The 17,403-nt window shown below is 41.1% G+C and overlaps 1 protein-coding gene across 1 annotated transcript in view; it reads left to right on the top strand.

Moving 5' to 3' along the window:
• Window positions 1-17,403, top strand: part of gabbr2 (gamma-aminobutyric acid (GABA) B receptor, 2) — an 877,108-nt gene that overhangs the window by 604,441 nt on the left and 255,264 nt on the right. Inside the window, 2 exon segments of the mRNA XM_048608319.1 lie at window positions 749-850; window positions 13,464-13,529. Coding sequence (XP_048464276.1) covers window positions 749-850; window positions 13,464-13,529 — 168 coding nt within the window.

Genomic DNA, 17,403 nt, shown 5'->3' on the forward strand with positions numbered 1-17,403 from the left:
GGTTTGTCCAATTATAGTTTGAAAAAGGTCTCATAATCTGGTTAAGGATTGCAGCTCAGCTCTCAAAACTGCTGCAGAGACCTTCCAGCTTGGAAGGAGTAGAAGCTAACCTTTTTAGCAAAATGAGAGAGAGGGCACCCAGGTTGGAGAAGCCGTCTATGCACATTTTTAACTTGAAGGTGAAAAAAGAAATCAATTGAGCAGCCAAGACATCATTGTGGAACTGTTTCCACATGGTAGCCTGAGTCTGTAGCTGACAGCAAGCAGGTAGAGTAGGCCTTGAAAACCTGACATGGTACTGGTTAAAAATGGACTATCAATGTTCAACTTGCATCATCTGATTTGGTACCAAAGATCTTTCCAGGACTAAAATGCATTTTAAAGCCCTGACTCAAGAAGGTCACCCGACCAGGCTAAGCCAACTTCACAAAACCAACAACAATCAAGAATCTGCCTGAAATAAACATATTCATGTTGTTCCATGATGACAAATTCTCCCCTGATATGGCACACATAATGTCAATTCAGATGGTGAATATGATAATAGCTGAAGAGATATGGCTGAAGTTTATAAAAGTTGTTCAAAATCATCACTGGCCTGTTAACCTTTCTGTTGGCATTTGAATTTTGAGAAAGTACAATTACATCAATGTAAGTGTGTGTACTGTATGAAAATCTAATAATACAATTATAATGCAGTTCTTTATAAAGTTATTACCAATATTTTCTTTCTCTTCTGTCCTGACAGGTGAGGAATGATCTGACCAATGAGCTGGAGAAAGCAGACATTCAAATTGCAGATACTGAGAGCTTCTCTAATGATCCTTGTCTAAGCGTCAGAAAGCTTAGGGTAAGTAAAGGAAAGCATTAACAGTAGACAGTAAACCAAGACAATTGTGAAAACTAAATACAGGTTGCATTGAATTTCCACTATTCTTTATTAATCTATGAAGGTACTGAAGGGTAATTGGCAGAGTACTATTTCTTTACCTCTGAAAATGTTTATTCCAATTCAGTATAGACAAAAGAAATGGTTCCTTTCCCTGATCTGTTTTAAGACTTTGCAGGAAATTCTCATTAGGTCCAGCAACATCCATGGAGAGAGCATCGATGAACATTTCAGGAATGTGGCCTTTCATCATCTTTCTGCTGAAGAGCCACGATCCTGAAACACTGGGTAAAATTTCATGGCCACCTGTGGTGAGGCGGGTAGCAGTGAGTATTTAATCGGGCAGGCAGGTAGTGAGTTAGGACCTCACCACCTTCCCATCTCTAGCTCAATTAAGTCCATTGTAAGAATCTCCATGCATTCCGGTTCCACCACCAACTGAGTCCCTTAAGTGGGTATTTAAGATCCTTACCCTTCCTTCAGTGGTGTTAATTCAACAACAAGCAATGGTGTTGCCACGCAGAAAATGTGACAAGCAAACGTGCAGTGTTTCTTGTAGGCTCCAGGGGTGGTGGGATTGGGGTGGTGATCCTACAGTCACACGCACTCTGTGCTTGATCAAAGGACCTGGTATCAGATACCGAAGGAGTGCCTGCAAGAGCCACCCTCACCGTTTTTACCAAGCCTCATAACCTCCACCCTGCAGCCTCCTTCACCCCATCACTCACATATAACCCAGGATCCAGAAAACTCAGATCGGTGCCAACCACCCCACCATCCCCTCCTCCCTCTCCTGTCCCGATGGCCTTATAGTTTAAAAAGGTGCCAGGATTATCTGACTGTCTTTGGCAATCATATATACCCATCACATATCATTTGAGAGTATATAAACTATTCAGTTTTTTTGGGGGTTTGGTAAGTTTGGTTTGGTGGAATGAGGGATAGTCAAGGAGTGATCTTGCTGTGACAAATTATAATTTCATGAACATATTCAGTTTGTCCTTGTGATATAGCACATAGATAATGCTGGGATTCTAGGGGCTTATTTCACTTTGTAAAATCATGAGTTGTAGTAATAGCATGGAATCCCTGCAGTGATGAAGCAGGCCATTCAGCCCATCAAGTCCACACCGACCCTCCAAAGAGCATCCCATCCAGACCCACACCCCATCCCTGTAATCCTGCATTTCCCATGGCTCATTCACCTAGCCTCCACATCCCTTGACACTATGGGCAATTTAATATGGCCAATCCACCTAACTTGCACATCTTTGGTGTTGTGGGAGGAAACTGAAGCAAACCCAAACAGACAGGTGTGGGGGGGGAGGGGTGGGGTGCAGTGGGGTACACATTCGGGGAACGTGCGAACTCCACACAGATAATTGCCCAGGGCTGGAATTGAACCTGGGTTCCTGGTGTGCTGAGGCAGCAGTGCTAACCACTGAGCCACTGTGCCATCCTAATAACTACACTCAAGTTTTATTGCATCCCTCCACTCAAACAGTTCCTTGACTTTCTTCGAACAAGAATCACATTAAAAATATGGGGGTGTCATTGATTTCTGTCCTTGGTTATATTGCCCATTTTACAGTTTACATGGCCCACCATGAGACCAATTTCAAACTCCCTTTTGAGCTGTTAAACCTCTGTCCTCCAAACCATTAAAATACCATTACTTATAATATTATAGCTTTGAGCACATGTATCACTAGCTGGTGGTGGTATCTGTTAGTTAACACATGCTCGGTTCCACCAGTGCATTAGTAAAGGACTTACAATATCATGACTTTAAGCTCTGATTTGAAAAGAGCCTGGCTCAGTTAAATATTATGAATAATGCTGAGCTGTGTGAAATAGTAGTTTAAACGTTTAAACCAAAACTGAGATTTTTGAAAGGAATTAATAATATTAATATTATTTTAGCCTGTTTCACCAATTTTTGTTGCTGATACATAACCTGTTCATCTGCAATCTGAAAAAAAAGTGTATTTCCGATAGATCAGATAAACTAGGTTTGATTCTGTCAGTGTGGCTTTTAATGATGTTTGGGAGGATCATAGTGATTGATTTATGTGCTCTTGAGACTTGCCCTTGGAACTGCTGCAGAAAGATAATTTGCTCCAAAGGACTAGATCTAGAAACACTGCAGGGAACACTGCTTGATAGCGTCACTCCTGGGAGTTCATGAGGACAGTATGGTGCTTTGAGAGCTGATGTTACAGAGAAGAACTTTTATACTGATTGGAAGTGTCTGCCTCAGGGTAATTGCACAGTTCTGTTTCTAACCAGGACTCCTGGGGAGAAGCTGGATATCCTAAGGCAGCAAAAAAAGAATTAGCTGCTGATAAGGTGAGCTTGGAGGTGATTGCTAAAATGTAGATCTGACAAGAGCTGTCACCACTGGTCGAAGAGGCCCACATAGTGTTTCCAAAATCACGTGATAGATGCATGAGTAGCATCCTTTCTCCTCCAATCCTCAAGCATTCCTTAACTTATTCCAACATTTGTGTCTCCACCACTGCAGAGGCCTCCTTTACAAGGAACTTCTAGCATTAGCATAGTTTTGAACTCATGTCCCTTGCTTTGTTTTAAATTTGACTTTGGGTTCTGGGTCTCTTTCATTCCATGTACTACCAATTGGTATTGTCCTATACATTTCTCACTTAGCCAGTTTCAAGGCTAAAAACCTTAAGTCTTTCCCTGTTTTCATCAGCTATCTATCTTGCTAATCTCAAGATTTCTATCTGGAGCATTTCAGAGGTTGAATGCCTTCCTTGTGTTTCAGAGAACAGAATCAGAACAATTGAACCCAAGTGGTATGACTAGAATTTAATGTCATTTAACAAAGACTTCCTGCTATTTTGCAGTTCTTTTGCTTCCTTAGTTCAACACTATATTTGCTTTCTTAATTGCTATGCTCAGACAATGATAGCTTAGTGGTAATGTTACTAGACTGGTAATTCAGAGGCCTAGATGCAAGTTCTGAAGTTACAAATTCAAATTCCACTAAAACAGTTCTGGGAAATTGTATTTGATCTGAAATAAAAGACTAGCCTTATTGCTAATCATCATAAAACTGCTGGATTGTTATTAAAAAATCAAAATTGGTTTGCTAATGCCACTCGGGGAAGGAAATCTGCCACCCCTGATGTGTCCTAAATGACTCTTGATCTACAATGAAGTAGTTGACTCTTAATTGCCCTCTTAAATAGTGTAGCCAGCCACTCAGTTGTATGAAACTGTTACCACAAAAACAGACTGCACATGTGCATTATATGGATTGTAGACATTGAAGAAAACAGTTCACCACCTTCTCAAGGGCAACAGGAAATGAGCAATAAATTCTGCCATGTCAGCAACACCTACCCCAAGAATGAATAATAATAGAGAAAAATGTTCTAATATTTTAAGCAATTTTTCAACTAATACTCATTGGTCAGACTAACGATCCTCAGGTGATGTAGCACATGTAGACTTGTTTCCTTCCCTCTATTCAGATTACTGGTAGCCTGATCAATCGCTATTTCTGATCAATCCAACCAGTGTTTACATGTCTTACGTACAGTTGTTGCTGTTTGGGCAGGAAGATTAGTTGTGTTTGCAGCACCAAAGAGTAGTGGAGAGGAATGGGGAAAATTATGAGACATTGAGCAAGGAATATTATCCAGCAGGAAGTAAACTATGTAAAGAGAAAAAATTCTTTGGCCAATATGTTAGAGTTTATTTTTCATTCGCAACATGAAGTATTGAACTTAGGATAAGCAGAAAGACTGAAAATAAAAATGGATTTTATTGTGTAGTGTCCACATTTGGTACCTTCATTGGTACTTTGCCACGAAGATGTTATTAAAGGTATTTTAGAAACACATAAAAAATGGAGCTTCTCTTTCATTTTAGAAAGTCATTGGAGTAAATGAAATGTGAGGAATATCTGAAAAGAAACTATCACAAGCTAGCAATTTCAGTATAGCCTAGGGCTGACCTGAAGCTGTCCAATTGGAGATGAAGGCTACTATTACCTTAATGAAATGATATCGGTTATTAATATAGCATTTCTTGTCTATCAAAAATGAACTTACAAAATTCATAGAGGGCTTGGCAGGGTAGATGCAGAAAGGATGTCTCTCCGGGTTTTCCAGAACCAGAAGTCACAGTCTCAGAATAAGGGACAGAGCATTTAAGACTGAAGTGAGGAGGAATGTCTTCACTCAGATGCTGGTGAATCTCTGAAATTCTAGCTCAGTCATTGAGTATGTTCAGGATTTTGACGGATTTCTTGATAATAATGACATCAAGAGATTTGGGGTTGATGGGAGAAATGCCATTCAGGTAATTATTGACAGTGATTTTGTTGAATGGTGAGTAGATTTCAGGGATTGATTGGTATATTCCTGCACTAAATTCCTACATTTCTATCAAAATCCTGACGTAGTTGACATTACTTCTATTGAGCCTATACTTATGGCTCCTTGTAGGATCCTTTTCTGGCTTTTTAGCTTGCTTTAGATCTTGTTCAAGTTGCTGTGATCAGAGTAGAATACAAGATTTAGGAAGTTGCTTAAGAAAATTGATGAAACTGAAATGTGTTTGTGAAGGTTGTAGTTCTGACTTTGCTATATCTCAAATCTACTCCTCTGCCTGACAATAAGTTGGAAACAATTTACTCAGTCAGAAACCAAAATGGATCATATGGTTGCACAGATGTCAAGTTTCTCAGCATTATTATTTATATTTATTTCCTGAATAAGCTAGAGAAACTGTAGGCTAGGAGTATTCATATAGTGATACAAATTGCAAGGCAGTCATAGAGCATTTCTGCACAGAGAATTCAGAGTCAGACAATCTGTGCAAACCAGTCATTCCACACTGCTTTCACATGCCTCCCTAAGGCTCACTGTGAACTGGAGTTAACAGTGAGCTGAAAACTAGACTATAACTGGAGATTTTAAGACATGCATCCATTGACTTGTTGCTGATTCTTTTCAGCTTGTATCCCTGTGATTCAAATATAAATACCCGTCATCTAAACATCATGGTACATGTGCCTTATGTCTACTGGATCAGATACACTTGATAGCAATGAGAAAACAAAGTCCTGCATCATTTAGCAAATACTGGAATAGATTTGTATACATTTATGATATACTACCACTTTTATGTGAGACATCATATACAAGTCATAACATCTGTGCTTGCAAGCATTCTATATACCTCCCTGTGCTTATGTCTAGAAATATTGTGCAGTCATACATATACCTGGTCCAGTATATCATTGGCAAATGTTGAGTTGCATCAGAAAACAAAGTACCTAAGTGGCAACAGAAAATCAATTAAAAATGGAGCAGAAACAAATAAATAAATGCCGAGCATACTACTTCTGTTAATTCTATTTATTTTTAGCTTTAGTTGAATGTTCTCCTTATATTATTGTCTTTAATTTCCACTGAGCTCAATATCAGATAGAGATAAATGTCCAGCTGTTGAGTGCACTTGTGAATTTGGTTACTATCACTTCTGCTCACTAAAACTATTAGCTTGCAGGCCTTGGAGGTGCTCAGCACCACTGATAAGATGGAGAGGAATGAAAGACTTTCCCCTCACTCCAGAGCACACAAGGTGGTGTCTGTGAGGAGGCACAGGGAGGAGGAGCCATGCACAGGACCTACCCCAGAATCTACCCCTCAGGACACTCCAGTGGTGCCTGGTCTCTCCAGCACCTCCTGCCTGTGATGTCCAAACCTGCAGAAGTCCAGGCTAAGGCGGTTGAGCCTGCATTCGGGCAAGACAATCTCATCAGCCCTGGGCCCTCTAGTCCCAAATGCCAACAGGGTTAGCCTATCATGTCTTCCACACCAATGGGACAAACTACAGAGCAGGCACCCTCCATGCCAGCCATGGAAGTCAGTATGTACAGCACTGACACTTAAAAGGATGGAAAGGAACAAAATACTTACTGAGGGCACACAGGTGACATGGGTGAGACATAATTATAAAAGTTCCTTGCAATTTCGTAAATGTAGGTTCTGTTGCATTCTTAAAATGTCTGCTCCAGTGCTTTTGTTGCTGTCAGGCCCCAGTAAAGTCACACCCATTTGAGACATGAGCAGCTTCTTGAAAATTTCCAAACATTGCTCATCCCTCACAACTCCTTCAGTGCAAATAGCATTAGATATCCATGACATCTGTAAAGACTACATCTTCTTACTTTGCATTTTGTTTTGTTGGCTGAAATGGGAAATGAACTGTTTCCATAGCTAAGGATTATTGAAAGATTATTGCACTTGTTAAAATCAAGTTGCCTGACACTTGTTACAAGAGCTATGAACAGAGTTGAAGGTAAACCTATTTACAGATGACCTGGAACCAGAGGATGTGTGTGGATGGAGATTTGGCCAGCAACACATAGCTGACTGGTCTCTGAAATGATGACCAGTTATCAATCACAAAGGTTTTCTGCCTGCCAACAACTATGTCATTGGCTTCCAGATAGCTAATCAGTTTGGGGGTGCGAGTGTTCAGGTCAGTAGCCATCAAACCTCTTGAAAGGAAGGAGCTGTGTTTTCTCTGCAAAATATCTCAAGCCTGAAGATAGCCAATTCTTTTCCCTTCACCAGTTCCTACAAGCTGTGACTTTTAATGAATAAGCTAAGACCCTTATAAGTGTGAACCAATCACACTGTACATTCTGTAATAAGTGAAAGCACCTGGAGAAGAAAGATCAAAAAGCAACGTTCTGATTAACAAAAGGAATATCTCAGCAATCCCTGTGGATAGGGGCCACCAAACTGCTTTCCCAATTTTTCCCTCCATCTGTAACTCCATTTTTATGCATCTGTCTGTGTATTTAGGAGGAAGTTTATAAGTGGGTTAAAGTTTTAACTAGTAGAATTAGACATGTACAATTCTTTGTCTGTAAGATTTTATTTATTTGTAACTGAGTAATTCTTGTTAAGTAAAAAAAACCCTGATCTGTACTTTTTGTTAAACTGGGTCTAAAAGGCAGGTAATTTGGAGAATTCTGCATACTTAAAATCTTTAAAGTTTGTGAGGATTCTGAGAATATTGGGGCTTAATTTCTAGTATACTATCCCAGTGAGGCATAATGTTTTATTGGCTGCAGAAAGGCTTTGCAATTTAATATGGACACCACCAAGGATACAAGCAATGTGTCGGGTGACAGAAAGGACTGCAAACGCTGGAAGTTTGAGTCAATAACTGGAAAAGCACAGGAGGTCAGACAGCATCCAAGGAGCAGAGAAATCAACATTTTGGGCCGAAACCTTGTGTCAGGACTGGGGAAGGGGATGGGAGCCCAGAAATAAATAAAGGGAGGGGGATGGGGTTGGGGTAGGGTAGGTGGATGGAGATAAGTGGATACAGGGTAGGGGTTTATTTTGGTTGATCAGTGGGAAGGATGCAATGGATAGGTGAGTGGAAGATGGACAGGTTGGGGCTGAAGAGATTTTGAAGCTGATGATGCCAGTAGGGGTTTATTGTGGTTGGTCAGTGGGAAGGATGGGGTGGATAGGTGAGTCAGAATATGGACAGTTTGGAGAAGGAGAGATTTTGAAGCTGGTGAAGTTAATATTCAGGCCATTGGTCTGTAAACTCCCAAGGCGAAATGTGAGGTGTTGTTCCTCCAGTTTACATTTGGCCTCACTCCAACAGTGGAGGAGGCCAAGGATGGCCATATCACCAGAGGAGTGGGAGGAGGAGTTAAAGTGGATGGTAACCAGAAGGTCGGGTTGGTTAGTGTGTGCAGAGCAGAGATACACCACAAAACAGTCCCCAAGCCTGCGCTGAGTCTCCCTGATATAGAGGAGACCACATCGGGAGCAAAGGATACAGTAGACGAAGTTAGATGAAGTGCAAGTGAATCTCTGTCGGATTTGGAAGGATTGTTTGGGGCCTTCGATGGAGGTGAGAGGCAAGGTGTTGGGGCAGGTGTAGCACCTCCTGCGGTTGCAGGAAAAGGTACCAGGTGTGGTGGAGGGGTTGATGGGGAGTGTGGAGCTGATGAGGGAGTCATGGAGTGAACAGTCCCTGTAGAAAGTGGTCAGAGGTGGGGAGGGAAATATCTTTTTGATGGTGGGGTCTGATTGTATACGTGCAGGGATTGTATAAATTCCTACCATCTTCAAATAATTACATTAAAAAATGGACACTCACATGACTGACAATATGCCATATGTCAATTGCTACATTTCTTTGACTAAGAGAAAAAGTGGACATTTTAAGGGGAACTAAATTTGAGGCACACACTCAGTACTCTGTCTGACCTGCTGGTCTTCACACTCAATCACTTCTACATCGTGCCCTCCTGGGTTCAGGCAGCCTGTAGATATGTCTCAGGCTCTGGCACCTGACCCTGGATGTACAGTGAGGACTCCTTCAGAGGCTGACGCACTAGCATCGAAGGAGGTGCAGCTTCTATCTATGGATCCCATTGGATAGATTTTTAAAAAAGCTTATTCTAAAATCTTTGGACACAATTTCCTTGCTCTGTGGTGGTGGGAGTCAAGACAGAGGTGGGGAGTTATAAGAAAATAGGGGAGGGCAGCATTGGGATGGATTCTCATGCAAAGTCACAGGCAGCGAATCTGTGATTCTTAAGGCTCCAGTGGTTACTTTTTACAGCCCTCACTGGTATACCATGTGTGGAGGCTGCCACCTTAATGGAGGTGAGCTCCCTGCAGTAATCCAGACAATCAAAATACCACTGAAGGGTGTTTGCTGTCCAATTGGAAGGGTCTGCTTCCTTTGCCCCTCTAGACAAAAGTGATTATTTTCACCCCTGTGGGGAGGCACCCATGGGTTATCTACTTGTGTCAGCAGTGACTCGCTTACTTGATGGGACTTGCAAGAATTATGAGCTGTCAGCCCCAAAAGGCAATTAAGAAGTTCCTTTGTGAATATAGCTGCCCTGATCTGTCTCCCAACCAGTACTCACTTAAGAACCGACCTTAGTGCTGACCCTGGGGCCCTAAAGCCCAGAATAGATCCTGTCCCCTAAAGCCCAGAATAAATCCTGTCCCCTTTCATAAAAAAAAGCTACAAGTTTTGATTTGATTCTCAATGATGTGGGATAATAGTCCTTGAAGCTGCATAGATTTGCCTACGTCAGTTTCATTATGTGTTTCATGTACATTCTGCTGGGAGCAACATGTTACCCTCCAGCTAAATGTACTTGAAAAAGTTTTTTTTTCACAACTGTAAGAAACGATGAAGATAATTCCTGTGGATTAACCTTGGGGATAAGCCAATCGCATTGTGATAGCACCAGTTATCCATTGGATGCCTGGCAGCACTTTTCCATTGTTTTAATATGGTACACTGCTGTAACTTATTTTGTTTTTGGAGCACTCAGCAGGAGTGCTATTAAATGCATTATTTCTTTATCAGTTTGATTACTGTAAAGCTGTGTAACGTCAAGGTCCCTGCTTCCTGAATTTAACATAGGTTGGTATGAGGTGGCTGGCTGCTGTGTTCCATTAGGATTCCTGAAAGATTCCTGCTGTTGACTGCACCTCAGGAGCTGCTGCATGAGCAGCCTGGACCCGCAACCCACAGGGTTTTAATTGAGACAAGTGTAATCAATCATGAGTGAAGCAACACCCCCAGATGAAGGCTGATAGTGGAGATGGCACAATGCTGCTTCATAGGAATGTAGGTCTAGGTAAGCAGAACGATATTTTGAGTCCAATCTGTCCTTCTGTTAAACAATTGCTGACCTGCACTGCAGCAGGAATATTGGTGATAAACATTTGAAACAGTTAAGACAGTATGAAAATGTATTTCTCATCTCAGGCATTTGAAGGTGATGACAGCACATTTTATATCATCTGGCCTCATGAGAACAAGTACAACGACGGGTGGGCAATAAATGCTGGCGAAACTTTCATTCCCTGGATATTTTTTAAAAAATATGTTTTCTTGCAATTGATGGCCCTGTTGTGTTAACAGGGCAGAGGAACAGAGGAAATGTGGGGAAGAATATATGTCTTGGATGGGTGGACCAAGGGTCTCTGATGGCTACAAAGGACTCTAATAGGAGGCACCCTCCCTTACCTGGCCACAAGACCACTTGGTGAAAGGCAGTGGGCTGGATAGCTTGCATTGGCCTCTTCCTGTGATGGATAAAATCTCACTGGCAAAGTGGCAATAGGAATGGGAAAGTCGGTACTGAGAACGGTACCACTGGCATGACACCTAGTTTGCTGACCACCACTCACCTGCCATCCAGTCTCTGTTGGACGGCTCATAGAGCTGCAATTGGGATAGAAAAGAGCTGAGCAGAATTGGACCATGGTATAACCTGACAGGAGAAGGACTATAAATTCACACTGACGTTTGTGGGGTGGTGAGAACAAATAATGAAATAACAATACTGATACGGGATTTCACCATGAGTTAAACAGGTAGACACTTCTTCAGATGCAGATCTGACACCAGATTGGTCCCACACTGATTGAGGTCACCATGACGGTCTCACCTTTTCAAGTTGCCTCCCTGATGCCACTGTGAGCAGCTGCAGGGCATTCATAAGGTGATGGTCATCATCCAGAGGTCATAGTCCATGTCAGTACTAACAACTCAGGTTAAAGAGGGCTGGGTCTCTGCATGCAGAATATGGGGAGCAAGGAAATAAATTAGAAAACAGGACCTCAAAAGGCAGTAATATCAGGATTAATACCAGTGGCACGCACCAGTGAGATCAGGACTAGGGGAATGGACCAGAAAGTTACATGGCTGGAGAGATGGTGTAGGAGGGAGGGATATAGATTCCTGAGGCACAGGGGCCAATTCTGGGAAAGATGAGACCTGTACAATCTGGATGTCTTGCACCCCAGCACGGCCAGACCAATATTCTCACAGTGACATTCACCATAGACAATATTGGCTCAGACAATCCAAATATAGAATCAGTCTGGCCGGAGTTAAGCAGCACCAGGGACAGAAAACAACAATGACAGTTGTCTATAAGTCTTCAAGATGTAATAGTAAGACAATGGAGAGCATTAAAAGAATTAATTTGCAATAATGCCAAAGTAGATGAATTCTTGGATTGTGGTCAAGGTGTTGTTTTTCGACAAATAAGTTAACGAGCCAACTAGGGAATATTCTGTGCTTGATTTCATCATTTGCAATAAGAAAGGGTTAATTAATAATGATTTTTTTTCTGTGAGGTCATTCAGGGAAGAATGACCGTAACATATTACAATATTTCATTGAGATGGAAAGTGAAGTAGTTGTGAATTGTGAATCTAGTATCCTAAATGAGTGATAAGTAGGCTATGATAGTCTAGGAACCTTCATTAAAGGCATAACAGTTGATCAGCAATGGCTAAAGGTTAACAAATAAATACAAGTATTAAAACAGTTTTGCATTGCATTCTAGTGCAAAAAAAAACACAACAGGAAGTATGGCCTAATTATGGTAACTAATTAAAGATAGTATTCAGTTCAGAGTGGGATCACAGAAAGCTAGAAAATATAGCAAGCCTATGGATGAGGAACTGTTTAGAATTCAGCAAAGGAAGTCTCATTTAATAACATCCTTCCTATGGTCTCTTCTACACTGTGGACATGAAAGACAAACTGGGTGACTGCTTTGCGAAAACGCCACATTCTGTCTACAAAAATGACCCCGAGTTTCCAGTTGCTTGTCACTTCAACACGTCACTGTATTCCCTGGCTAACATCTCTGTCTCAAGATTGCTGCAGTGCTCCAGCGAAGCTCAGCACAAGCTGGAAGAACAACACCTCATTTTCCACTTGGGGACACGGTAGCCTTCAGGAATCAATATTGAGTCAGCAATTTTAAGGCCTGAGCACCTTCTTCCCTGCCCTTTACCCATCCCCACACCCCTGTTAAGCCAGGGGCTGCTTGCATCACATTTTTACCTACTATCAGCTATTATTTGCTCTTATTATCAGCTTTATTTACCCCCTAGCTCACCATCATCTTTCCTTTTGTCTGCCTGTCTTCACTCCCTCTGGGGTACATCTGCACCTATCGCTTACTCTCCCATCCTTCTTCAGCAGATATACCACCTCTTCCCAGCTACCATCAGTTCTGATGAAGGGTCACTGGCCCTGAAACATTAACGCTGCTTTCTCTATCTAGATCCTGTCAGCCCTGCTGAGTTGCTCCAGTAATTTCAGGTTTTGTTTCAGATTTCCAGCATCTGCAGTTCCTTGTTTTATTTTATTGTAACAAAGAGTTGTCCTCAATCTAACCATCTATTTTACTTAATTTGCGGTTGGAACCTACGTTTGTAAACTGAACACTTTTAATTGACATGTATTTGAATATGTATTTAACAACTCATTCTGTTAGGTTGGCATTTAATAGGGCCTATTAGTAAATTTGCCACAAATTCTAATCTGGGAAAATATCCAAAACAAGCTCATTCAAAAAGCTAATAAAGTGTTAGTTACAGCAAGTTGTGTTTTTACTGGTTCAGTTGCCTTTTGGACTTGCATGTCTCTTCAATAGTCATCTAATTCATCACACTATATGGCATATCTACTTTGATTTCTAAATAATACGTGATACTTTCTCTCACTGCAGGATAATGATGTCCGAATTATTCTGGGCCAGTTTGATGAGAATATGGCAGCAAAGGTATTCTGTTGTGTAAGTATGAAACAGTGATATCAGCATTAATCAGTATTCATTATCCTGACCATCACATCAATTGTATAGTAAAAGCAACTAAAACACTAAGGTGTGTTGATTTTTGCTTATTAAATGCAGCAGAATGTTCGAATGCAATGATATGAGATAAGCATAGTTGCTACTTTATGTTGTTTTCAAACAAAAAGTAATAAGGATGAATGGAAACCCCATGAAAAGGGTAAATTGTTTGTTGGAATTAAATATTAAATACATTTTAACAAAAAAAAACAGCTTACAGTCAGGTACAAGGATACACAAATTCAATGGATGCTAAAGCCATTTATGAAGCAGCATTTATAGAATAAAGAACAGCGCAATGCAGGAACAGGCCCTTCAGCCAACCAAGCCTGTGCCAATACATGACATCTTTGTAAACTAAAAACTTTTTAGCTCTACCCTGTTCACATCCCTCGATTCCCTGCATATTCATTTTTCTGTCAAAATGCCTCTGAAACATTGCTGTTGTATCTGCTTCTGCCAGCTCGTCCAGCAGCACATTCCACACACTTACCACCCTCTGTGTAATAAAACCTGCCTCTTACATCTCCTTTAAATGTACCCTCTTGTATATTAACCCCATGTATCCTGGTAAAATTGACATTTCAACCCTGGGAAAGGGACTCTGACTATCCATTCTACACATTCCTCTCATAATTTTGTAAGCTTCTATTAGGTCATCCCTCAGTGTCTGACGTTCAAGTGAAAATAAAAACAAGTTTGTCCAATTTCTCTTCATAACTAATATCCTCCAAACCAGGCAACGTCCAAATAAACGTTTTCTGCGCCCTCCGCAAAGCCTCCACATCCTTCTGGTAGTATGGCAACCAGAAGCGTACGCAATATTTCACATGTGGCCTCACTAATTCTATACAGGTGCAAAATGTCATGACAGTTTTTATACTGCATGCTCTGACTGATGAAGACAATCATGCCATATAGCTTCTTGATCACTTATATACTTTTGTTGCCATTTTTAGGGAACTATGGACCTGTAAGCCTGGGTCCCTCTGTATGATAATGCTTCTTGGGTTCTGCCATTTACTGTATACTTCCTTCCTGCACTTGACCTTCTGAAGTGCATTTTAAACCTTCCATTTGTCTGGATTATATTCCATCAGCCATTTCTCTGCCGAAGTCTCCAGCCTAACTGTATCCTACTGTATCCTCTGGCAATCTTCCTCACTATCCGCAGCTCCCACAATCTGTGTCATCTGCAAATTTACTAATCACACCAGCTATATTCTCCTCCAACTCATTTGTATGTATGACAAACAACAGGGGTCCCAGCACTGATCCTTGTGGAACACCACTAGTCATAGATGTCCAGTCAGAAAAGCATCCTTCCACCACTACTCACTGTTTTCTATGACCAAGCCAGTTCTGTATCTATCTTACCAGCTCACTGTTGATCCCATGTGAATTCACCTTTTGTATCCGCCTGCCACAAGAGACCTTATCAAAGGCTTTGTTTAAGTCCAGGTAGACAACATCCACTACCCTGCCCTCATCAATCACCTTTGTCACTTCCTCAAAAAACCCAATAAATTTTGTGAGGCATGACATTCCCCCGCACAGAGACATGCAGTTAATAATTCCATACTTTTCCAAATGTGAATAAATCCTGTCCCTAAGAATCTTCTCCAATAATTTCCCTGCCACTGACCTGTAATTTTCTAGATTATCCCTGTTTACATTCTTAAAACAAAGGAATATAATTGGCTATTCACCAGTCCTCTGGGACCTCTCCTCTGACTAAAGAGACCACAAAGATTTTGTACAGGGCCCCAGCAATTTCCTGATCTACCTCCCTCAGTATTCTAGGATAGATCCCATCATGTTGTGGGATCATGTTCAATAATGAACAAGATCGGTGAGTGGTGAAAAAAGCTTTTTTATTGAGCATCTGCAGTAGCACAATTCAAGGTCACGATGGAATCCAAAGTTCAGTTTTACAGTAGCCTCTTATATACACAGTTTTTACATACATTAAAGTTTTAGCATTATGGTGTCACATAGTTGTATCTATTGTACACAAGTTTACATGACATCTTCCTGGGATGGTTTAAGCACTTGCTAAATGCTGGCTGTTACTACTCATGGGATTAGAACATCTGTCCGATCTGAGCTTGCATAATTAAAAGGTGTAATCCTTTTGTCTTTAAAGTTAGTAATGTTAGTAAAAATACTAGACCTATATGATCTAAATAAGTGATAATTAATAATATTTATACGTGTACTAAATAAAAGTATAGAGGATATTAAACTGATCTCCTGCAGCTGGGTCATAAGCTTTCATTTACTATTGCCGGTTTTGATAGTTCTTATACATTCATTCATGCAGTTTCACAGAAGTGCTGTTTTGATAGTAAGTTTCTTAAGGGGGTAGTGGCCCTATTTAATATACTAGTGGAGGAAACTGTTTGATGTTCTGCAACCTATTCAGGTCCCAAGAGATGGTTGCTGAGGGCTAATTAATATTATAATCTTTCCATAGTTTCGATTGAGTTATGGAGGCACAATGGCAGGGATGGCACTGTTCTGAGTAGGTTGCAGTATTAACACCTATTCAGGGGTAGCCTTTGATACAGAACAGGTCTAAACACTGCTTACAACATGGGTTCGATAAGAATTGAAAGGTGAAAAGAAGTTGAAAGGGATGGAAGGGACGTTTAATTTAGTTTAAGGTGGCTTTATGAATGAGTGAATGGAAATGTGGTATAGTAAACGCAGTGTGCTTGTGAGTGAGTTAGTAAAGACTTATGAATAAATGAGTGGAAATGTGGTATAGTAAACATACAGTGCTTGAGAGTGAGTTGGTAAAGAGAATCATAATATAATATCTCACTAGGTTCCCAGGGATTTGTCTATCTTAAAGATTTTCAAAACATTTTGGTGGGTCAAATGAGGGCAGGACTTGAACAGTCAGTTGTCGGGCCCTCAGGAGTGTTATAAAACAAAGATTTCTAGGAATACAGGTTCATAGCTCCTTGAAAGTGGAGTCAGAGGTAGACAGGGTGGTGATGAGAGCTTTTGACATGCTTGCCTTCATTAGTCAGACGTTGAGTGTAGGAGTTGGGACATCTTGTTGCAGCTGTACAAAGCATTGGTGAGGCCACACTTGGAGTATTGCGTCCAGTTCTGGTCTCCCTACTATAGAAAGGATTCTATTAAAGTAGAATGAGTGCAGAAATGATTTACTGGGATGCTATCTAGACTGGAAGATTTGAGTCATAAGGACAGGCTGGATAGACTGGAACTTTTTCCCTGGATCGTAGGAGACTGAGGGGTGACATTATAGCGGTCTATAAAATCATGAGAGACATAGATAAGGTAGATGGCCAACAGCTTTTCCCAAAAGTAGGGGGAGTCTAAAACTGAGGACATAGGTTTAAGCTGAAAGGGAGAAATACGGAAGAGTCCAGAGGGACAATGTTTTCACAGAGGGTGGTGAGTGTCTGGAACTAGCTGCCAGGGGTAGTGATGGAATTGAGTACAATTTTGTCATTTAAGAAACATTTAAACAGGCACATGGTTGGGATAGGTATGGAGGGATGTGGACCAAACAGAGGCAAATAGGACTAGTTTAATTGTGAAAACTGGGCAGCATGAGCAAGTTGGGCTGAATGGCGTGTTTCAGTGCTGTAGATCTCTATGACTCTATGACTCTATCCGATACTACCTTCTTTTTATATTGACATGCCCTAGAATATCAATGCACCTCTCTAGGTTCATCAGACTTGTATGTTAAAAGTAGATCAGGTGGATTCGATACTTCAGATCCATCATGGGGGTGGGGGTCTGGGGGTCATGATTGTCGGGGAGTTGGGTTAGG

Source organism: Rhincodon typus, chromosome 2 (genome assembly GCF_021869965.1).
Source record: "Rhincodon typus isolate 14 chromosome 2, sRhiTyp1.1, whole genome shotgun sequence".
NCBI classification, from domain to species: Eukaryota; Metazoa; Chordata; class Chondrichthyes; order Orectolobiformes; family Rhincodontidae; genus Rhincodon; species Rhincodon typus.